The following is a 24481-nucleotide window of genomic DNA, read 5'->3' on the forward strand; positions in this document are numbered from 1 at the left end:
TTTGAAAAAATTTCAAATTGTATGTTTTTTTTTTTTTTACAATTTTTTTCATCAATCCGTGCTTTTCACTCGACTGTTCGCATAGATGAGATTTAAAAATGAAGAAGCGTGTGAAGTTCCACACAACGTGCCTTGGTTTTTGAGAGCCCTTTCGACTTTAAGTTTCTATATGATGGGGAAGATGCACTCGACCACAACTCCTCCACTGTTGTTCGGCTCTGTCAACCTCCCTTGCCCAATTCATGTGTTATCGAACTAAATAAGTAATATGATATATTATTAAAAAAAAATAAGTGGTAAAAAATGAACCAAATTCATATAAGAAATTTTAATAAAGTTATCGAAATCTAAAAGAATAAAAATCGAATTTTAAAATATTGGACTAAACATTCACAAGAAAATTCAGTGTACATTCTTAAGAATCTTACAATGCAAAACAAACAAAAATATTTTTCATTAGACAAACATTTTATTCCCAAGAATGAGATATCCAAGAATATCATTTTATGAAAATATTTTTAATACCATAAACCTAATGATCCCTTAATGTATTAGTATACATAAATACATTTCAAATATAATTATTACCAACTAAACTTCGTAATTATTTCTTAAATACTTTTTTGCATCTTTTATGCGCCAAAGCAAATGACAGTTCTAAAAAAAGAATATTTTATTATGAAAATAATATATATATATATATATATATATATTATATCCTTCTAGTTATTAAAGAAAACCACAAAATATTATGATTTCAAAGACAGGCTGAATGTAAAAGCATTTTCCCGCCTCTTTAAGTTTCGAGTTTCAGTACAGTCGAAGTCACCCATTCCGTTGCTGGAGAAGGAGCCCGCTGGATCGAGACCCCAATATCTCTTCCTACGGTCGCCGGAGAAGGTGAGTAACAGTCGAGGGCGGAGGGAGTCATCGCCGGATCTGCCATTGAAGGAGAACAGAAGAGAGGAGGAGAGAGATTTGAAAGAAGACAGAGAAAGGAAGGCGTTGTTGCAGAGAGGGGGACAGTCATCTCGCATGCCTTCTGAGCAACTAAGAGTCAATTATAGGTAATTTATATTCATTACCGAGCAACACCGGTTTCGATCGGCACCCACCCATCGATTCCGTTCCAATCTCTAGGGTTTTGAACTCTAGAGCCCTTCACACGCGCAGACAGTCACGGTTCAGCAGTCACTGCCTCCATACCAAAATTGCCCTCTCAAGTCGTACTATTAAGGCATGTCTTCTCACATTAATGCTTATTTATCTGTTTTTGTAGGAAACCTAATGGAACTGGTATGCCTTCTATCTTTGTTATTCTTCTCGTATTCTCCGTCTATCTGCTTCTTTTCACGGGCACTGGAGCATAATTATTCACAGTATAACACCATTTACACGTGTCACACTGATGTGTTGTGTATGGATTGAGGTAAATGTGTTTTAGTTGATACATGGGCTTGAATACTTGCTGGAAAATGTGTTTGAATTTCTCTATTTTTCCAGCAATCTGTTTTGTTTTTTGTTTTGTTGCAAACAATGTGAGATTTAATTTTTTGCTTCTATGCTATTGTTATTTTTTTCAATTGTAATTTTTAATGAATTCTAATTTTATGATTTAGCTGCAATTTGGCATGTTTGTGAAACATATTTATCTTTCAGCTTTGATGTTTACCTATAGGTACTTCTATGTGTAGATTTGTTCTGAAAAAAAAAAAAGGAAAAAGAAGTAGCGTCTATGCAACATTATAGGCTGGTGAAAAAGGCGGGTGAAAAGACAATGTATGTGCTGATTCTTTTTGAAAGTACTAGATTTATCACTGCATTGTTTGACTGAATTTAATAGAGTAGCCGGATACTTAAAATAATCTTTTTGCTGTGTGTATGTGTGTGAGTGTGTGCTGTGTCTCCTTAGGAGGCTGAAGTAGGGAGACATGTATGAGTTTAAAAAAAAAGGCAGCCCGGTGCACAAAACTCCCGCATATGAGTTTATGCAACATATATATGCTGATTCTTTTTAAAAGTACTAGGTTTATTACTGCATTGTTTGACTGAATTCAATAGATCAGCCGGATACTTATAATAATCTTTTTCTCTGTGTGTGTGTGCGTGCGCTGTGTCTCCATAGGAGGCTGAAGTAGGGGGACATGTATGAGTATTTGTTTCACATTATATCATGTATACTTCATGTGGAACCTTATGACAATACTTGATCAAAGCATTTTATTGTTGCAGCGTAATTATTGCCATGTTGCTTCTTGTAAGTTGTAACTGGTAATTTTTTTTGCAATTGTGTTATTTTGAGCATTAGCAAAACCATACCTTTTTCTTTGAAAAAAATACAAAATAGATGACAACCAAACATGTGTCTTGTTTCCAGAAGTTCTGAAACAAAATGAAGCATTTGAGAAGAAAAGAAAAAATGAGAACACAAAATTGGAAAAAATTACCTCTTGAGCCCAAAGCTTTTAACTTTTTTTTTTTTTGTTTTGGTTTTAGGGCTTCTGTCTTGAAAGTAGAGCAGTCCAAGTCTTTTAAAACTGGCTTTGCTGTGTTGCATTCTAGTTGATGACTAATTCCAGGATTTAGATTTTTTATTTTAAATTTTTTGAATTTTGTTTCTGTTTTTCAAAATTTTTTTTTTTTTTCATATTGTGGTTGTCTAGCATAAAATATCCAGTGTGAGTATTAATCGTGATTCAATATTATATATTGATGTTTTCTCAATAGCATGCTTTTAAAAAATTTTTAAGCTTTTTTTACCAACTGCAGGGCTTCAAATCTGAAACAAAAGCAATTTGATTGTTTTGAACTTTGAAGTGAAGGAACCATGTATATCAAGGAGATATGCCTAGAGGGGTTCAAATCGTATGCGACAAGGACTGTGGTCCCAGGATTTGATCCCTACTTTAATGCAATCACAGGGCTAAATGGGTCAGGCAAGTCGAACATTCTTGATTCGATTTGTTTTGTGTTGGGTATCACAAATTTGCAGCAGGTTCGGGCTTCAAACCTGCAGGAGCTTGTGTATAAGCAGGGACAAGCTGGGATAACAAAGGCAACAGTGTCAGTTGTGTTTGATAATTCAGATAGGAGTCGGAGTCCACTTGGGTATGAGGATTGTCTGGAGATTACAGTAACACGGCAGGTATGCAAATCATGTAGTTGTTTTTTATAAAAATTTGAAAATTTCCTGATACACAACGGAGATTGTTAGATTTTGAAATGGTTAGATTATTATTTTTGTTGTTTTTTTGTTGTCGTTGTTGTTTGTATTATTGATAAGAGAAAATTATTAAAGAGAGGATATATTCTAAGAGTTAGAATTGCAAAAATTAGGAAATATATATAGCTTCTTGTTTACCACAATTTTGTTGGACTCATGCAACATATTGATAAAGCTTTGAAGGCCCACTGGATTAAGGATTTTTTGATAAAAATTTCATGGCTTAAAATCAAAGAAAATGATGTGATCATTTTTCAAAGTATTTCTGCAATACATATGCTTTTTGAATATAGGGTAGCTATCATTTCTTTCTTGAATTCTCTTAGTTTCATTCTCGCTGATCCATCAGTCATTAGATTATTATTATTGTTTTTTCTTGTTGTCATTGTCGTTGTGATTGTTGTTCTTATTGATGAGAAGAGATAATTATTAAGGAAAGGAGATGTATTCGGAGTTTGGATTGAAAAAGTTAAAAGAAATGTTCTTTCACTTGTTTTTACTGTGATTTTTTTTGGACTTCTGCAGCACGTTGATTGGGTTTTAAAGCTGCACTGTTAAGAATTTTTTTATTAAAATTTCATGGTATAGAAATTCAAAGAAAATGGTGTGATCGTTTTTAAAAATATGTCTGCAATACAAATGCTTTTTTAATATGGGGTAGCTATTCTTCTCTCTTGAATTGCCTTTGTTACATTCCTGCTGATGCAGCAGCGAGGTTTTTTAGGGAAATGACTACTTTTTTTACTTTTTTTTTTTCTTTCGTGATTGGAAAAACCGTTGTTCTATTAATTGTGATGATCATCAGGGACAATTTAGCTGACTCATATTAGTTGAGTTGCATAGAAGTATGCCTTTTAATAATATTTTGATGATTCACTGATGTCTCTGTTTTATGAAATATGAAAAAGGATTGCAGTATTTCAAAATTTCAATGGCAATTTTGTTAAATTTTTATGGTGATTCCATATTATAAGCATGGTTTTAATACCCAGTAAGTGACTACCCTGATGGAGCAATTGGATTGGTTCGGTCGAATAGTGGATCAATCCAATAGTCAAATTGGTGACAAGTACACACATGCACAATAAGTTTTGGACAATATTTTTTTCTTTAGGACATATAAACATTTCGAGTTATATTATGTTAGTATAAGCCTTCTGTTGACTGATTATTTATGATCCTACTTTATTTTTATCATGTCTTTCCCTCTCTTATTTTTGAAAATTTCAAGGAAATTCACTTGTTTCAACTAGTTTATATGTGTGTACGCATTTGCGTTTGGGGTAAGTGTTTGTTTAAGTGTGACAAAATTATTGTTTGGCCTTCACGCTAAGTGGTAAGACAATTGTTAGATTACATTCATAAATCTTTTATTTAGGTTTCTAGCAATAAACGATTGGTAGTTCAATTAATTGGTTGCAATTTATGTTTAAGCCTTCTTTCATGATTTGAATCCTTACCATCGCATTCCACATAATAGTTTTGATCAATGTTTTGAAAGGCGATGGAAGCTGATTCATAAACTGTAAGGCATTGAGGCATATGCCTTTGGCAATTTTATTATATGGACAAAAATATGTAAATTAACAATACTAAAATTTAAGAAAATTAGAAATAAAACTAAAAAAATCAAATATAATTTGTGAACTACTTGTTGGCACTAAAAAAATAAATATACATATTTTTGATAGTACTAAAAATAAAATATAATTTCTAAACTTCTTGTTAGCAATTCAATATTAACTTCAATTCATTAAGTAAATCATTCCAAAAGATCGTATTACAAAATTGAAATTGTTTTCATTATCTAAGATGCAATTCTCAATTGTTTTGGAAAGGTTGAGGTTCAAGAGTTTTAGGGATCAACACGCACGAGGATGTGCCTTTCATATAAATGCATGGTTAAAATTTTCTAACCAAATCTGATTTGAGATTTTCAAAATCAAAATGCACAAGACTTAACTAAAACGGCACAAAAGATATGCCATTGGTGCAAATCCATAAGCCTCAGCTTACATGCATGTCTTTTTGGGTTTTCATCCCTCAAGACGTTTTGGCCATGCCTTGTCTTGAGGCGATTAAGCCATTCAAAACATTGGTTTTGACATTGATGGTCTGGGTCAACTTGGCACCTCTAAGTTCACGCCAATTTCACTGTATTGATCTTCCAGTTTGGTCAAAAACTGAGTTTGTCCTTGAGCTGGATTAGCCAAGGGACTGGTTTGGTTGAGCCCAGTCCAACTGGCTGTCTAGTCTGGGTTTAAAAACCATGATTATAAGCAAGCTAGTTCCTTGATATACCATGGAAATAAGAAAAATGTAATTTAGTTGTAATTCATCCAATGAACCTAATGTTCGTTTCCATGTGGTTATAATATGTACTTGCGATGCTGCCATTCGTGTTTTCTTTATAAATATGTAATCCCCTTGCTTTGTTGCAAGTTTAATTATAGATGTTTTTGAGAAGTATGGTCTAATATGCAGATAGTTGTTGGTGGAAGGAATAAATACCTGATTAATGGACACCTTGCCCAGCCTAGTCGAGTCCAGAATCTTTTCCACTCAGTACAGCTTAATGTAAACAATCCACATTTTCTAATAATGCAAGGGCGCATCACCAAAGTGTTAAATATGAAACCCCCTGAGATCTTGTCTATGCTTGAAGAGGCTGCTGGAACAAGAATGTATGAAACAAAGAAAGAGGCTGCATTGAAAACACTTGAGAAGAAGCAAAGCAAGGTTGATGAAATTGATAAGCTTCTTGATCATGAAATACTTCCTGCTTTGGAGAAGTTGAGGAAGGAACGAATGCAGTACATGCAGTGGGCCAATGGCAATGCAGAATTAGATCGGCTTAAGAGATTTTGCATTGCTTTTGAATTTGTTCAGGCAGAGAAGGTCAGAGATAGTGCAGTTCTTGGGGTGGAACAAATAAAGACCAGGATTGTTGAGATTGATGATAATACAGAGAAGATGCAGGTGGAAATACAGAAAATGGAGACCAAGGTATCAAGTTTAACTGCTGAAAAAGAAGCAAGTATGGGTGGAGAGTTAAAATTATTGTCAGAAAAATTGGATGCTCTTTCTCATGATCTTGTGAAGGAAACATCTGTGCTGAAAAACAAAGAAGATAGTCTTGAGGGTGAGAAAGAGACTGCTGAAAAGGTACAGGGTATTGGTGTTGACAGCATTGTTGATTTGTTCAAGAAATTTCCACCAATTTTTATCTTCTTACTTTGTTTCTAAAATTTTTTATGTTACCAGATTGTGGGGAGTATTGAAGATCTAAAGCATTCTGTAGAGGAAAGGGCCTCTGCTGTCAAAAAGGCCGAAGATGGGGCCGCTGATCTGAAGCAGAGAGTTGAGGAGCTTTCAAAGAAGTTGGAAGAACATGAAAAAGATTACCAGGTGAAGTGCTTGGTTTGTTTCAGCTATGTGCATTTAAATCTGCCGAAGTTGTTATTATATTCTATGTTTTCTGAGTTTTATTTTTTAAGAGATTGCTTTTACCATGGGTAGGGTGTTCTAGCTGGTAAAAGCAGCGGCAACGAGGAAAAGTGTCTTGAGGATCAACTCAGTGATGCTAAAGTTGCAGTTGGGAGTGCAGAAACAGAACTGAAACAGCTGAAAACAAGAATAAGCCATTGCGAGAAGGAGTTGAAGGAGAAAAAGAATCAGTTGATGTCAAAGCATGAAGAAGCTGTTGCTGTTGAAAACGAGCTAAATGTCAGGAGAAAAGATTTGGAAAAGGTTGAAGCAACCTTGGCATCTCTTTCATATAAAGACGGCCAGATGGAGGCTTTGCAAAAGGTCTATGCTTTTCCTTGATGGTTTTCCAGTACTACCTGAACGTTACATCTCTATTAGATGCATAAATTATAGATGTTGCTTTCAGGATCGCGTGATTGAGTTACAGCACATGCAGAAGCTCAAAGATGACATACGGATTTTGTCAGCACAATTAACAAATGTTGAATTCACATATCGCAATCCTGTGAAGAATTTTGACAGGTCAAGAGTGAAAGGTGTGGTTGCAAAACTTATTAAAGTGAAAGATAGTTCCACAGTGACTGCATTAGAGGTCAGCAATGAGTGATATCTTATAGCTGGTCTCGTAATTGAGGAATTTGTGTTTTGGGCTTTTGTCCTAGAATTTTGAGAACTAAACAGCATGTGCACTTTTTCAATTGTAACCTTATGCAGGTAGCTGCTGGTGGTAAGTTGTTTAATGTTGTTGTAGACACAGAAAATACTGGTAAACAACTGCTTCAAAATGGTGAACTACGAAGAAGAGTAACTATTATACCTTTAAATAAAATTCAATCCCATACTGTTCCTCCTCGAGTTCAACAAGCTGCCTTTAGATTGGTTAGTCTTTGAATTCATCTTTTTCCATAGTTTACCATCTTTTGCCAGTCAGCCCATTGTTCAAGGAGTTATTTTTTATCTTCAGGTTGGAAAGGAGAATGCAGAACTTGCACTTTCTTTGGTTGGATATGATGGGGAACTGAAGGTATGCTTCTGGAGGCCCGTTAACTGTACCATACTTGAATATGTCTCATATATTAAATTGTTTTATTTGGCCTTATTACCAGGTATTTTGGGATAAGTTCTATGTTGTATTTGCTTTGCAATTAGGCAATTGTGAATATTAGAAGTAGCATGCTATTTTAAATTTCTTTTATTCCTGTAAAAAGCATCTTTGGTGCCTAAATTGTGAATAAATTTTGCATGATCTTTTTTTCGGATAAATTTTAGACTGTAAATTTGGGTGGGCTAATGAAAATACTAAATTTATGATTGTCGATATGTACTGCAGAGGGCAATGGAGTATGTGTTTGGTTCAACATTTGTTTGCAAGACTATTGATGCTGCGAAGGAGGTGAGCTTGCTATCTGTTTGATTCGTGTCATAGTCCTTTTTCTTCTAAATTTTAATATCATTCCTCTCTTTATGGTTAGCTTCCCATTTCTTTTTTCTTTGGGATTGTAGTTATTAGTGATTTTTTTCCTTAATAAACAATTTTGAAGAAGGTGTGAGTACTCCCAAATTTTAAATAGAGTAAGATATTTCTGGAAGAACAGCTCACTAAAAACTGTACGTGTATTTACAAATTTTAAGTAATTTATATGTCATCATGTTTCTGATCTGATCCTTAGTAAATGGGTTGCAGGAATCTCTATATTAGGATTCCATTTTAAATTTTAATTGTTTTCATGTTTCTCTTTGGACCTGTAATCTACCCTAGGAATTGGAGTGGGTGATTCTTACTCCTGACATTTATATTGAGGAAATTAAGTGAAAAAGGATCATGATCTATATTCTGCCCAAAACATTCCAGAAAGTTAAACAAGTTCTTGGTAATTTTGTATGTTTGACATGAAAATGAAACAAATCTAAAGCTGCCATTAGATGTCCACTTTCTTAAACTCTCTCCTCTCTTTTGAGCAACTATCTTCCCACCTTTTTAATGGAAACTATGCACTCTTTTTCGTTTGTGTTTGTGCAACACTTCTACTGTTATGGAAATTATCTTGGGTCAAAATTGATACACACTCGTATACCCTCACATAAGCATACACTTATAATCTTGGTCAAGTTCTCACCACCATATTACATGCTAGATCATTTTAACAAGCTGGGATGGACTGAAAAATTGTTGCTAATAAGCTCAAATGTTAAATGCATAGTTATTAAGAATATCTTTCTGTGTGACTGAAGCAGACTGGGCTTTGGATTTAAATTTTGAGATAAAAATATTTCCATCTAGCTGAAAATTCGTAACATACTCCAAATCCTTTACAAGAAAATTTTAAGATGAAAATTTCAGCCTATGCCAAATCTTGTGTCAAAATTAAACCAAAATCCAACTTAGCATCCCTGTCTGACTCTGCTATTAAGAGAAGATTGAAAAAAAGGGTCAGTGGCAGAAAACTTTTCCCAGTGCCCAATAGTTTATGCATTATTACAACATTTCTGAATGCTACTTACCTTCCATACTTTGTTGGTTACCTTCAGAGTATCTTTTAACTTACACTTTACTATTTTCTACTTGACACTCTTCATTGAAACATGAAGCAAATGATGTTTGTGAAGCCATTTATATGAGTGATATAATCAGAAAGCTTATTGGGAGAATCTGTTCACTATACTCTAATAATTTATGAGTAGTTTCTGATTTACTAGATTCTTGTAATTTATGATTTTGATTTGTTTACCCCATGTACACTCCTCGTGTAAGTGGTGCTCATTTTTGTTATCAATAAACTAATTACTTATAAAAAAAAAAAAAATTTATGAGTAGTCTGAGTAGAATATATATTCATCTAGTTTGGTAGCTGGAGTTGCCTCTCTACAGAATGAGCGAACAAACCTGATAAGAATGGGTGGTTTGTGGGTCAAGCTGATGCTATTCAAGCTATAAAACACACACACACACACACACAGAGTTGATGCTCTTTATTTGTTGCTTTTTTGTTCCTTTTGTTAATCTTTTTTAAGAACTAGAAAGACAGGTATTGATACAGGAGTGAGAATATGTTTTTATCTTGAAAGAAATAAAACAAGAATAAGCAAAAGAATGCAGAATAATTTTTCATAGGGAAAGAAGAAAATGAAAGGTAATGTGATTAAATCATTTGAGTCCAGACTCATGGTGCCATAGATTGTAAAATACATAATTTACTCTGATTGCTTAATGTGATTTTCTCTCCTATGATTTGTTCCTAGGTTGCTTTTCGCAAAGAAATCCATACCCCCAGTGTCACTCTTGAAGGTGATATATTTCAACCAAGTGGCCTTTTGACTGGTGGTAGTCGCAAGTAAGACACTATTCTCTTTGTTTTCTAGGCATGTTTTAGAGGGATTTGTTTAACTCATGTTTCAAATACTTACTTTTTCTCAAGAAGAAATAAAAAAGAAGAAGGAACATATCTAAATGTACCAAGGAGTTTTCTTGGTTTGATAATTTTTTAAAAAACAATTTTCCTGCATAAATTTGTGCTCGCCAACCTGGGCATGGTTGCAGGCAAGCAGCTATTATTTTTATGCCTGTATAAATATTCGACTATTTGCTTTCAAAATTTAATCCTCACTTGTAGCCAAGGTTATATATTTACAATTTATTGTCACAGAGGTGGTGGCGATTTGTTGAGGCATCTTCATGCTTTGGCAGAGGCTGAATCAGAATTGTCAATCTATGAGAGTCAATTATCTGAAATTGAAACAAAGGTTTGGCTAGAATAAATTCTCTCTCTCGCTCTCTCTCTCTCTCTCTTGTGGTTTAAGTAAATCAATTCATCAGAATTAAAGAGGCTGTGAGAAAATGAATTCATTGAACCTCCTCTTCTCTTGTTCTCAAAGTACATGGGAGGAGACTAAAAAATGGATGAAAGTGTCTTATCCAAAAAAAAAAAATTGGGGTTGCGAGGATGAGTGTGTCATCTCTTATTAAGAACAAATTGTTTTAGTGTCACCATATTCATATGATGTTCATGTGTTTGTATTTCTGTGTCCTAGTTAAAAGGAAGAATTTATGAGTCACCTGATTTTTATTTGAGATAAGAGTGTTGCTTCTTGTGTATGTGCATGCACATTAATGTGCATATCTGTGCACACAACATTGATGGATTCAGTTGTGACTCGTGACATCTAATCAGTCTTCTTTTGACATGTCCATATTTCTTTAGTGGCATGGAACAAGGAAATTGTAGTTAAATGATAATATTTTGTATAGAAAAAAAAACCTATTTGTATACTTATATTTGATGTGAGAATAGGGAAAGTGTGTCTCATTTCCCCAGAGTTGTCCTCAAACCGTGATGTTTATGAAAGGTATAATCGGAGGGACAATGTGCTTCTTTATTGTGATAGTGTGGTGGAGTTTAGTTTCTTAATTTGATCTATATTTGGGGCTGTTGTTACCTCCATTGTGTTACCGCGAAATTATGACCTTGTTCAAAGTTATGTATGTTGGAAGTGTTTTAAATAAGATGGATTTAGTTGTTGTGGTTGCTTAACTATCACTGACATTGATATCTGATTTAATTATTTACGTGTAAAAGCCTTCTGCACTCCTTTAAATTTAATTTTCTTTTAAATAGTTTTTTTTTCACCTTTTATTTTATGTCTTTGTATTCCCATATTTTAATGCTATAAATTCACTTTTTAAAAAATCATTCATAGATCATATTTATGGCCCTTGTGGGCAAAAAAGTAATCTTTTAAGAAATTGTCAATAACATTTGTGTTTGGATTTTGTCTTTTTGGAAGTTTCAAATGGTTTTTTTGGCCTGTGTAGCCACATAAATTCTGCTATTTATGCTGATTTTCCTCTGTTGTCTGGTTTGCAGATTGCTGAGCTTTTACCCCTTCAAAAAAAGTTTGCAGACCTTAAAGCACAGTTGGAACTTAAGTCATATGACCTTTCATTATTTCAGAGCAGGGCTGAACAGAATGAGCATCATAAGGTCTTGTCTCTTTTGTCTGACCCTATTAAGATGTTTGAGTGCAAGTTTTAGGGCTATGTCAACTAACCTGCCTAGATTAATTGCAATGGTGATGCTTTCTGTGTCTGTCTTGCAATCACATAGTTCTAATTGTATATTGTTTTATTTTTTTGGATGCAATGTAGCTTGGTGAACTGGTAAAAAAGCTCGAGGAAGAGCTTGGAGAAGCAAAATCTACCGTCAAAGAAAAACAACTTCTCTATGAAAATTGTCAAACTACAGTATCAGTCCTCGAGAAATCAATCAAAGAGCATGCTAGCAATCGTGATGGCAGGCTCAAAGACTTAGAGAAAAAAATTAAAGCAATTAAAACTCAGATGCAGTCAGCTTCCAAGGAGCTCAAGGTATGTTCTGAACTTGCTGTGTTTATTATAGCTGAGATGAAACTATTATTGATTTTCATCCTCTGGTTGTTAGCATTGTTGATGGCATTGCTTGAATGTTTGTGCCACCCAGTATTACATCCTCTTAACTTTTTATGCAATAGGAACTTGACCCACCAAAAAGGAGAGATGTATAATAGATATTTCCTTTTTTTTTTTGTAATTTTTTTCTTAAAAAATAGAGGCATATAAAATTCCTTATTTTATAAAAAAGTGGCTATTTTGCTCTTGTTTGTATAGGTGCTTTCTTTGTTATGAGACAAAGGAATCGAGGAATATTTTTTCGTTTGAGAATTTTTATACTTGTAAAAAGGCCGTTAGTGAAGCTAAAACAGACCTGGTTTAGGCATAATAGTCAGGCGCAGGCTTCATTGCATATCTTGAATGACTGGTTCTTGGGCTTGTTGCCTTGTCCTATTAGAATCATGACTTTGTGATTGCTAAGAAATTGCTATTCCTACTTGTCAAGGCTTGATATACATTGTTGGTCCACAACCTAACAGCTAAACCTTTTAGGTAAAGTGGTAATCTAACATGGTATTATAGCCATGATTTCCAGGAGGCTTAAGTTCTAGTCTTGTTGCCCGCATTTACATTTCATTCCCTGTAATGGTTGTCATTTATCATTTTTTTTTTTTTTTAAATCTTTCCGCGTGCAATCAGGCTGCATGTGCAGGGGAGTGCCAATGCTTGATATACATTGTTGGCCCACAACTTAACAGCTTAAGCTTTTGAGGAAAATGGTAATCAAACAGTACTACATGATAAGATGTGGCAATTGGCATTATATTTATCATGTTGTATCTATTCTTTTAAAAAACTATCACTTGGAAATAAGTAGTTATGCATGAATAAAATAATTTTCACTCGATGTAAATATTTTAAAACTATATTCCAAGTGGAATATGTTAATTGCTTTAAAAGATACAGCTTAACAAATATGTAAATTTATGATAGCTAATTAGTTTATTCATGTCTTTTGGAAATTTTATCTTTTTTGAACTTTTGATTTACAATGACTAGTGATCTGATCTTTTATTTTTCAGAAAATGCTAAATGAATAGTTTTAAGATCTTCAAACTAATTCCCTTGATTTATGTCAAACATTGTGAATTATTTTCAAGTTTCTTTCTTCCTAATGCTTTAATTTGATTTACAGAGATACACCTACTCTGAAGTTGAATGTGCTTCATTTGACATTTGTTGTGCGTGTTTTCTTTGACAACCAATCATTTCTCTATCTTTGATTCAATCCATTGTCAAAAAATCCTTATCTTTTAAATATGTGTCTAAAATTCGATACACATTGACTTTGATAGTAGGCTAAGTGCAAGAAGCTTTCATAGTTCTTAGTTTCTTGTCGTTTGGTTTTTCTCACCACCAGGGTCATGAGAATGAACGAGAGAGGCTTATCATGGAGATGGAAGCAGTCCTGCAGGAACGCACATCCTTGGAGAGTCAATTAACTTCTTTGCAAACTCAAATAAATGGCCTTACTTCAGAAGTAGATGCACATCGAACCAAGGTAAACAGAAATATTTGTTTTGGAAAATTTTCTAGTTCAATGATCAATGCTTGAACTCTCTCTCTCTCTCTCTCTCTCTCTCTCTCTCTCTCTTTTGCAGGTTGCTTTTGTAAGGAAAAATCATGACCAGGTTCAGTCTGAGCTCAATTTGATCCGTTCAAAGATGAAGGAATGTGATTCAGAAATTAATTGCATTCTCAAGGAGCAGCAGAAGCTTCAGCATAAAGTTAGTGAGACCAATCTCGAGAGGAAGAAAATGGAAAACGAGGTAACATGCTAATTACCAAACATCATAGTTGTCAAATCGAGATCCGAATTGTGAATCAAAATTCCAATTTTGGGAATCGAGAATTGAGAATTGAATCGAATTGTATGATTCAATACAATTTTCAAAATCAATTCTAAATGATATGCATAAATTGATATACAAACAACAAGAAAAATGGTAAAGTACATTTACATTTTGAAAATAAATAAAAATAACCATGTGTCATGTGTATGCTTTCCCTAAGAAAATAAAAACAAAGAAAGAGTCATGAAATATTAATTAAAAAATAATAAAAACAAAAGCAAGAAAAAAAGAAAGAAATGTTTTTTTGGGGGTTTTAAACTAGTTGGATTTGTTAAGATATGGTTTGTCTAGAATCGTATGAATCGATAGATTTGGATCAATTCGTTAGATTCATGAGGTGAATCAATAGATTCAGCAATGATTCAGTAGTTTTTAGATTCACTAGTGTCAATTTGGTATGGAGTTGATACCAATTATATGAATCAAATCGAGACTCATAAGATTCTAACAACTATGCCCAACATATATATATATATTCATGTTTTATGGGTTAATGTGCTCAATGTCTCACTTTATGATTTCTGGTTTAGGTAAAGCGGGTGGAGATGGAGCAGAAAGATTGTTCAATGAAGGTTGACAAATTGGTTGAGAAGCATGCCTGGATAGCATCTGAGAAGCAGCTCTTTGGAAGAAGTGGGACTGATTATGATTTTATGTCCCGTGATCCTTGTAAAGCAAGGGAAGAACTTGAAAAGCTGCAGGCTGAACAATCAGGGTATGTTTCTTGGAATGTATGTGTTAGTCTAAGCACTCTTAAGCAGTTTCATGATAGCATTTTCTTCTGTAGAGCCAAGTGGCCACATCCAACTTTTACTAATCAGTTGCTTTTTTCTTTTTCCTGTATCAAGTCTTGAGAAAAGGGTGAACAAAAAAGTTATGGCGATGTTTGAGAAGGCAGAAGATGAATACAATGATCTAATATCCAAGAAAAACATCATTGAGGTCAGTTACTGTCAGTCAGTTAAAACATTGATATACCATCATACTTTTCTTAAGAAATGTTTGTTATGCACAGAATGATAAGTCAAAAATCAAGATGGTAATTGAAGAACTTGATGAGAAGAAGAAGGAAACCCTGAAAGTTACCTGGGTTAAAGTCAACAAGTGAGTTTTAGTTTCATGCATGATTTTCTTAACAGTACTTTACAATCAAGGCTTCTTCTGCCTTTTACATTTAAAAATTCTGATCCTCATCTTCAAAAATTCTAAATTTTTCTTCAGTGACTTTGGGTCCATCTTTTCTACCCTTTTACCTGGTACAATGGCAAAGCTAGAGCCTCCTGAAGGATGCAGCTTCTTAGATGGTCTTGAGGTCCGTGTTGCATTTGGCGGCGTTTGGAAGCAGTCGTTGTCAGAATTGAGTGGAGGACAAAGATCTCTGCTTGCACTCTCTTTAATCTTGGCATTGCTTCTCTTTAAACCAGCTCCGCTCTATATACTGGATGAGGCACTATTTCTGACTTTTGTTGATGATTTGTTCACTCCTTGATTTATCAGCTTTTATTTTTTCCTAAGCAATTAAATCTGATCACCTCCTAAGATTGAGTAAAATGGGTGTCGTTTTATAAAAGTGTCTTTAATATTGCTCTTAGTTGCTTTAGGCATCAATGCTCAAGTACAGTCTATACTTCATTTTGTACAGTTAGATTCTATGGTTCTAGTGCATTGATCCAATAAAGTACATTGTTTTAACAATGCCCAGTTTATAATCAAATGACAACTGTCTCAATGAAGAGATCAGGGATCCTGTTGGTAATTTCGTTGTCTGCAGTGCTAATGTTTAGTTTTTGTCAAGACCTTCATGAAGTAATATGATGGCCCAACTAAGGTTAATGTAATTTTCACAAACTTGCAATGCAACAATCCATATTAGGTCCTAAAACATTTTTTTGGCTGTGCCTTGAGTTAGTAAATCTTCAGGCTGGTGGGGAAATATTAAGTTTTCCCACGTTATAATCTTTTGCTTGTTAATGATCTGGGTCACTAACTGAATTATGGATTGCCATTGCCATAGTCAGTGGGAGATCTCAGAGGTGACAGCTTGCTAAAATTGAAGATTGAGCTGCAGTTGGACATTTGGAAGCAAGCAGTGACAATGTCCATTGCAGAACCTTCAACAACCTGGATCTGAAGCTTCATTCAAGAATATTGGTTTGAAGCTTAGTTCTCTTCTAGTGGTTCATCTACCTTCCCTTTTAGTTCAGTCACTAACAAAATCTGATCCTCCAACATCTTAGATTGGGAGAATTGATGGGCACTAAAACTTTCTAGGGGGAACAGAGGGATTGAGTCAGTTGGGGAATGATATCTCCCCTGACAGACAGGGATAGCCTTTGGGGCTTAGGGCATACCTGTTTGCTCCATCAAACTTGACACATAACTAAACAATTTGAGAACCCCTGACTGGGACTCATAAAATTTTGTTTAGCATTCAGAATTCAATCAAATTAGTCTTGCATAGGGAGTCCTGTGTATTGGAAACAGGTTTGGATGTTCTTTCCTTCTCTCTCTTTTGCCAACACAGAACTGTCTTATTAACCAATCTTAACACAATAAATGCCTCCACTACTGTACTATGGCGCAATGTGGGTATAGAAAGAGAAGACAATTACAAAACAGAAATGTTTACTAAAAAGACATTTTATGCCTGAATTTGAACAGATTGTTTCTAGTTTTAAAATTTGGAGTTTATTTAGTACATAGGAGTTGGTCCAGAAAAAGTAAGCAAAATCATCTGGTAATTGGGGAATTAAAAATCATGGTTTTCCCCTACGTGGGCTTTATTTATTTGTATGTTGGATTCTTCTGTGTTTGTCTCATTTTTTGAAACTTTATGTTCCACTCTATAGTTTCTCATTTCTTATGATAGTTTTTTAACAACCTGGTTCAACCAGTAACATATTTCTGGTGCTATTTGACAGGTTGATGCAGCTCTTGATTTAAGCCACACACAGAACATTGGAAGAATGATTAAAACTCACTTTCCGCATTCCCAGGTTCAATATTTTATGATTCTCTTTGTACATCTCCTTTCTCCTTAAATCCATATTGTTCATAGAAGTTCATTTAGAAAACTGAAGCTTTTTTGGGGTTGTTCTAGCCAACAAATGCAGTTTCTTGTGTTTCAGTTATATTCCTGTTAAATTGTTAGTATCTGTATATATAATTTTCGTTGAAGAAATATTTGATTTTTCACCTGAGATTTTTCTAGAAGAAAAATGAGTAGCATTTCCTCTCTTTTGGAGTGGCTGGGTGTTGTGGGTAGATCTGCATGAGTTCCTTTCTCTTACTTTTTTTAAACATAATGATGTTGGAAGTTGTCCTTCAAATGCTGTGGATGAAACTACATTGGAAGCTGTGGTTTAATAATATTAGTAAATAGCTTGTTGCTTTTGGCAGAGGCAGAGCTCTGGAATTTCAATTTTTTTTTTTTTTTTGGGGTCCATGTGTTCCAGTGATGTTTTATACTGGATTTTGCACTGCATATTTCAGAAACCATGACTATCTGATAATAGCATAAGTGTTTTATTCTTAGTGTGCCTTAAATTTAAGGTTGATTTGAGACATAGCCTGATAGCCAATGTTGATAATACTATCTGCAGTTGTTCTAGGCCCAAGAGATCAACTGAAGAGAACAACGGAGTTGTAGAGTTCAGCCGCAAACACCACTGAATACTTTATTATGAAACTGTGCATACAATTATTATTATTATTTTTAAAAAAAAATGGAAAGCACTTGGTCAAGAGGCTAATAATAAAGCTTCTTAGAAGTTTGTGACGTGGTCATTGGGTCATGGTTGTGATGTGTTACTTATGCCTGTGATGGTGGTCAAAATACATTTGAGGATGCAAAGCCAATAATTATATTAATAAATAAGGAATAATAATACATCATTGTTATTGTTATTGTTATTGTTATATGTTGCTGCTGTTCTATTGTGTTATGAATAGTTTTCTTTGTTCAACCTAGCTTGGCAAGAATGTGGTGATGGATGTTCTTATTTGAACTCAAGGAAGTTTTACTATCTGGGGCTCTGGGGAAGTCTCACAAGCTGAATTCTACTGGAAGGCAGTCAGCTAACAGTGGCAGTGGCTTGCATTAGTAGTTAAACCACCTTTACAGTAAAGAGAGACAAAACACATGAATCCATGTGTGCACTTTGCCATAGACCTATATGGGAAGCCTTATTCACATTTATTCTTACATTGTCCTTTTTGAGTGTGTGGATTGTCTATTGGTGTTTTTGGTAAGAGTTGTGTTTGTCCTTTGGATAACCTTTGTTGTCTTCATTTCAAGATTCTTGCAAAAAAGCCTAGCAGTAGAAAGCTCTTTGGAGGTGTACATTTTTTGTGATTATTTGGTACATGTGGTGGAGATGCTAGAATCTTCTGGGGTTTGTAACTTGTTAGTTCTACATTGGTTTGGAGTAAGTTGGTTTTTCATGAATCATATTGGTGCTCCACAAATGACTTTTGAGGTGCATCTCTGTAATGGATACATAGCTAGGCTGCTTTTTCTACATTAGTTATGTATTTGGATATTTTTCCTTCTGTTTTTTTGCTCTCTTGTTGATTTGGAGGATGCCTTGTCTTCCATGTTGTACTGCTTTTCTCCTAATAAGATTCTTTGTTTGTAAAGCACAAGAATTTTGTTTTTTCTAAAATGCAAAATGTTCTGCTTTATGGAATTGAAATGGGACTGTGGTACAACACATGCTCTAAAAAGGTACATTAGGGTTTTATATATATATATATATATATATATATATATATATAAATATATATACACAAATGAATGAATTTGTTATGGCACTTGTGTATTTAAGAGAGGATGGTAGGGTGATAACTGAATTATTTGGTTAATTAGTTTATTTAACACAAGTATAAGAACCGAGAAAATGCAAGATGAATGGAGGAAATACACTTTCCTATGAACAAAAATGAATGATATATCCAGAAGTGCAATAACTATCATGGAACTAAACTTATGTGTCACACAATGGAACTCTGGGAAAGGGTAATTGAGCAAAGGCTAAGGTGAGAGAATAGGGTTTAGAGAATCAGCTTTGGTTTTATAGCCGACAGATCAAGTACAAAAGCTATATATTTATTAAGAAGATTAATGGAAAAGAATAGGGAAAATAAGGGTTTGCACATGGTTTTTGTAGGCCTAAAAGCCTCTGATAGAGTAGTTAGGGAAGTCCTATGATGGGTCTAGAAAAAAAGGAGTATGTTGTAGGTATATAGATGTTGCTATGTATGATAAGAGTAACAACTAATTCTGACTATGGGTGGAGATTTTAGGGAATTCTCGAGCAGTCAACTTTAAGTTCTGCTTTCAGTCCTCATCTTTTTACATTAGTGATGGATAAACTTACTAGAAATATACAAAATGTGGATGCAAATGATATTGTTTTGATTTAGGAGAGATGGAGTAAACGTAAGGATTATGGAGAGAGAAATTTTAGAATTTAGAGGTTTTAAGATACGTAGAAAGAAGATAGAATGTATTAAATGTAATTTTAGTCATGTTAGAAGGAATATTGGGGAAAATACTGAACTTGATGGTCAAGAAATTAACAGCACCAATAGATTTAGATAACTTCGATCAAGCTGATGGCGATATTGAAAATGTAATGCTTAGAGTTAAAGTAAGTTGAGTAAAATAGAGTCGTAGTTTAGGCATGTTGTGTAATGGTAGAATAGCCTTAAAATTAAAAGGGAAGTTACACAGGACAGCTTTATGTTCATATGGAGAAGAATTCTGGGCCGCTAAAGAATCAGTATATTCAAAAATTTAAAGTTTCTGAAATGAGAATGCAAGGTAGATGAGCGGTATAACTTAAGTTAAATTGAGGAATGAACATATTCATGATATGTTGCATAGCACCTGAGAATAAGATAAGGGAATGGGTGGTTTGAGCATGTGCAACACAGGCCATATTGATAGCCCCCCATATGTTAAGAGCATATTGGGATTGTGCAAAATGGCAAATAGGACACGTGGCTGACCCCACTTGGTGGGACTCGAGGCTTGTTTGTTGTTGTATGTTAGTGTGTTTCTAAATTCAAAAGAGATTCTCTAGTAAAGTAGATTAATGACCGAAAAGAAATTATAATATGATAATACTCCACTTCCACTGATTGTGTGTCATATGGAATGTTGGATTAAAACTTCAAATTGCTAGCTGCTATAATTTTAACTAAGGATTCTTGTTTTTCTTTTTCTTTTTAAAGCTAGTACAGTGGTGATTGATCTCCCAGACTCCCTCCAGAGAGCCCATCCTTACTTTTGGTCTCATTTTCTAATTTTTGGATTTTTTTTCCATGCAGTTCATTGTGGTTTCCTTGAAGGAAGGCATGTTTAATAATGCAAATGTTCTCTTTCGGACAAAATTTGTGGATGGTGTTTCCACTGTTCAGAGAACTGTTGCAGCTAAGCAGAACAAGTGATTGCTGCTATCTTGCAAGATTTTATTCATACAGGTATTCTTGTCTGGTGGCATATAATCTTGGGAAAGTATATCATTTCTGAAGGAAATATAAGTGGATCTGAGTTGCACTTTCATATAAATTTATCAAACAATCTTACAAGTTGTGAAGTTCAGCCCTAGACTTTAAACTTTTGCCAACTAATTCCCTGTTATGGTGCACTATTGTAACACTTAAAAGATGATTGGACTGCTGAATATTTGTTAACGCTGAGGATGAAAATTTTAAACTAGGAGTCTTCATGAAAATCATTTTTTTCAATAAAAAATTGTCTAGTTAACATTTTATTGTGATTCTAACCAAACATGGCTTGATGCATCAGTATTTGTAGTGTTACCTGTTAGCCTGTTAAATATTATACATTAAGCTTTTAGCAGTTTATTTGAATGACTAATATTGTGCCCATTCTGATTCTTCCAGCCTTGTGCCTGTTTCAGATGTTCATCTGGTTTATCGAGAGCTTTGCAACGACCCTTGGATTTCTCACCTGTATTAAGTTAACTTATGTATTTTCTGTATGTTTGTACATATTTCTTGTTACCTGTATTGCTAATTATGTAAGCTATTTCCATGTTCCATGTATCTTAAAATTCATTTTAATATAGTTTGACCTCATGCTTGTAGTGTTGTCATCCTGTCCCATGCTTGGTTTCCTTTGATGAACTTGAGGTTTATTTAAGCTGGTCTGGGTCATGTCGAAGCCCTGATTAATTGAATGCCCAGTTTGAACGACATGATTTTAATGCTGTCTGAATCCTAAACTTTAGGGTCAACTTGACACCATGGCTGAAGGGCCAGGGGTACAGGGCAAGATCAAGATGTGATCATTCTTGCCAATAGATGGAAAATGAAAGCAAGTGGCATGCAGTGCAGGGGAAATGGAAGAAACAGGATAGGCTCCAAAAATATAGGCTCAGCTTCCAACCACGGCACTGTAGAGAGTCTTCCTACAAAGCTAAATTTACTCATCCACTGGATGGATAATCTTCTAAATCCAAAACTTCTGTTCAATTGAACTGATGAAGCCGAAAAGCTCTTGAATTTAATTTTGTATGGATTCGAAAAAATGTAAGGTGAAATTATATTGAATTTTATCCAAATCCATCCAAAATCAAAATGCTGCCTAAAGAAATTCAAGACTACATTATCGAGGTCATTGGGAAAAAAGACTAGCACTTTTAGTAGCAGAAGGCAGGATGTTTGAGTAGTCATGTTTATTAAACTTGGGAACCAACCATAAGAAAAGTAACTAACTACAAATTTACTTTATTTTTTTTGCCATGCCACTAAAGTTGCTCTTTAAAAAAAAAACTCATTCATATTTTAATGAAAATTGATTTCTATTTTATTTTTTTCATTTTTTTTCTTGAAAATCTTTAATCCAAAGAGTTTAAAATTTATACTTTACTTTAAGTTCAGGAAATTTCTATTTTTAAGAACAGATCATTTGTAGAAGTTAGTTACAATTAGTTATTCAAAAAAAGTTTGTTGATACCATAAAATAAATAATAATATGAAACTCTTTTTAAGATCATAATAAGAAATATATGAGTATGACTATTTCCAAATTTCACCAAGAAATGTCTAATTTTACTTTATCATATGTTGAATAAAACAATAAAGAAAATACATTGAATAGCTATTACATACATTTTCAAAATTTTAGTAGATCCATCTTATTTGAAAGAATAATTATTTTACGAACAAACAAGCCTAGAAATTGAATGTGATGTATCAAATCAAATATTTTGATCATTGATTATTATATGTTTTATTTTATTCTATTTTTATCTCTTTCATTGATAGTGAAAGATGAAAAGGTCCCAACATTAGAATAGATTATAACTCATTATTAGGTTAGTATGATTTTCTTTCTTGATTAGTGAAGAGAAACTTTTATTAGCTAGGCATCAGAGAAGAGTTTTTTTTTTTTTTTCCGATTTATCTTTTTTTTTAAATATATTTAATAATACCTTTTTTGGGAAAATAATTTCCTGAATGACTTTGACGTAATCTCGCTACTTGAAGTAGCGAGATTTGCCACGTGTCATTCAGGAAATTATTTTCCTAAAAAAGATATTAGTTAATATATTTTTTAAAAAAATGATAATCCGGTTAATTATTTTTATTCGATTTAATATATTGACTTTCTTCAAATAACCAAATTTCAAAAAAAAAAATTTAAAAATTTTAATTTGTATTTTTTAAAAAATAGTTTTTAAGGTTTCAAATTGTTTTAGAAGAATTTAAAAAGTGGGCGAAAATTTGAGTAGTGAAAAATGTTTTGCCCTAAAAAAAATAGTTTTGCTCTATTTTTAATTTTAATTTTTTAACTCACACAACTAATAATAGTAAATAACAACCTTTTCAAAATTTTTAAAAATAAACTAAATGAAATAACCATGGATGGAGAATCTCAAAATGCCTATGTACATAAATAAAGTTACAGCTAATTTATGATCTGTTTGTCTACAAATATAGAGTGAGGAGGAGGATTCATGCTTTTGTGGAATTGTGGGTATTTCTACTCAAATTTACCTTTTCCTTTTTCACTATCCTCTTCCTCCACGATCTCATAGTTTTTTAACTTCAAAAGAAAAAAAAAACGGATAAATCCAATAATATTACATATTTTTATGGTGGTGGAAAATTAATTTTCAATAAGGTGGATAAAGGATTGCAAAATAAGGCGTGTGTCAAATTTGTGGCGCATTAAGTAGACCCAGATACAACGGGTATAGTCATCAACAATGGTGAGAAAATAGTGTGCACCACTAGCGGAAGTGACACGATGGCTCCCCCAAATGTCAACATGCAATAAGTCAAAAGGTTTAAGAGAATAAATGGAACTAGATCGAAAAGGTGCACAAGTTTGTTTACCAATGGACAAATTAAACATGGATCTGAATTAGAACTACAAATTTCTGAAAATTTATTGGAAAGAAAATACAAATTTTTATTTGACAGATGACCCAAACGACAATGCCAAAGTTGGGAAGTGGATGTGGATGAAGCCACTTGACAACTAGCATTCCTAGTGAATCGGTATAAGCCATCCTGCTTAGTTCCCATCCCAATCATCTTCATCAAGCGTAGGTCCTAAATGAAACAAAAATCAGAAGAAAAAATAATGAGACAATGATGAATTTTGCACAATTTACGGGTAGAAATTAAGTTGAAATGAAAAATTGGGACACAAAGGACAATGTTTAAAACAAGATTAGAAGATAAGTGAACTGATCCAATATGAGTAACAGTGGCATGAGATCCATCTGGTAATTGAACAGTATGGCCATGTACGGGGATAAACTGTGTGAAAGCAGCAGGTGAGTAGACCATATGATTAGTTGCGCCACTGTCAAGAATCCATAGTAAATCATTATGAGATTTACTTGACAATGGTGATTCAACATTACTCACTTGGTATGTCATGGGTTGAGAGGGAGCAGAGTTGTTAAGAATGGCGAGAAGTTACTAACACTGTTCAGGAGAAAAAGGAAGACTGCTAGTAGATGGATGTGAAAAAGCCTGATGAGCACTATGCCTGGGACCCTGATTAGGTTTTGAACTGTGATGCCCTGAAGGGAAGCCATGGATGTGGTAGCATCGATCTATGGTATGACCTTCTTTGCCACAGTGTGTACATTTGAAAGGCTTCCTGGGTGGACCAGGCCGTCCTTCCTTTTGTGGCTGATGGTTGGTGGTAGCCAAAGCAATACCATCAATGGATGGTGGAGACAAGATGCTGCGATGACTTTCTTCTTGAAGCACAAGGGCACGGTTGAGAGTGGGAAGTGGATCAATTAGAAGTATCTGCCCATGGATTGCAGTGTAGGAATCGTTGAGCCCAATCAAAAATTTCAAGACACGGTCTAGTTTATGTTGTTTGAGGGTCTCTTTGCCTGCGCTACAAGTGCAGGTAGATGTTCCTTGAATTGCGCATAATTCATCTCACAAACTCTTCAATTTGGAAAAATATGCACCAACTAAGGATCCTTG

The 24481-nt window shown here is 34.0% G+C and overlaps 1 protein-coding gene across 3 annotated transcripts; it reads left to right on the forward strand.

Moving 5' to 3' along the window:
• Positions 1-827: 827 nt before the first annotated feature.
• LOC131146824 (structural maintenance of chromosomes protein 2-1-like) lies at positions 828-21094 on the forward strand. Of its 3 annotated transcripts, XM_058096621.1 has the most exons (23): positions 1106-1237; positions 1679-1779; positions 2770-3145; positions 5708-6388; positions 6488-6631; positions 6743-7033; positions 7119-7304; positions 7427-7591; positions 7677-7736; positions 8043-8105; positions 9953-10044; positions 10357-10453; positions 11575-11691; positions 11856-12074; positions 13498-13638; positions 13739-13906; positions 14521-14705; positions 14839-14932; positions 15006-15094; positions 15212-15437; positions 16912-16986; positions 20324-20476; positions 20920-21094. In XM_058096621.1, exons 3-22 carry the CDS (start codon positions 2828-2830, stop codon positions 20441-20443), a joined length of 3531 nt encoding a protein of 1176 aa, XP_057952604.1. In that variant the 5' UTR covers positions 1106-1237; positions 1679-1779; positions 2770-2827; the 3' UTR covers positions 20444-20476; positions 20920-21094. The 3 variants fall into 3 exon arrangements, with proteins under 3 accessions (XP_057952605.1, XP_057952603.1, XP_057952604.1); XM_058096622.1 differs by lacking the exon at positions 1679-1779 and having other exon boundaries at positions 828-1237; positions 20903-21094; XM_058096620.1 differs by lacking the exon at positions 1679-1779 and having other exon boundaries at positions 828-1237.
• The last annotated feature ends 3387 nt before the right edge of the window (positions 21095-24481 follow it).

This window comes from Malania oleifera, chromosome 13 (genome assembly GCF_029873635.1).
Source record: "Malania oleifera isolate guangnan ecotype guangnan chromosome 13, ASM2987363v1, whole genome shotgun sequence".
In the NCBI taxonomy this organism is placed as follows: Eukaryota; Viridiplantae; Streptophyta; class Magnoliopsida; order Santalales; family Ximeniaceae; genus Malania; species Malania oleifera.

Bases quoted from the DNA above. Each gene is read 5' to 3' on its own strand.
- LOC131146824 (XM_058096622.1), top strand. From the start codon at position 2,828: ATGTATATCAAGGAGATATGCCTAGAGGGGTTCAAATCGTATGCGACA. The intron at 6,389-6,487 runs GTACAGGGTATT...TTATGTTACCAG, and splicing joins AGAAAGAGACTGCTGAAAAG to ATTGTGGGGAGTATTGAAGA. The intron at 7,737-8,042 runs GTATGCTTCTGG...TATGTACTGCAG, and splicing joins GATATGATGGGGAACTGAAG to AGGGCAATGGAGTATGTGTT.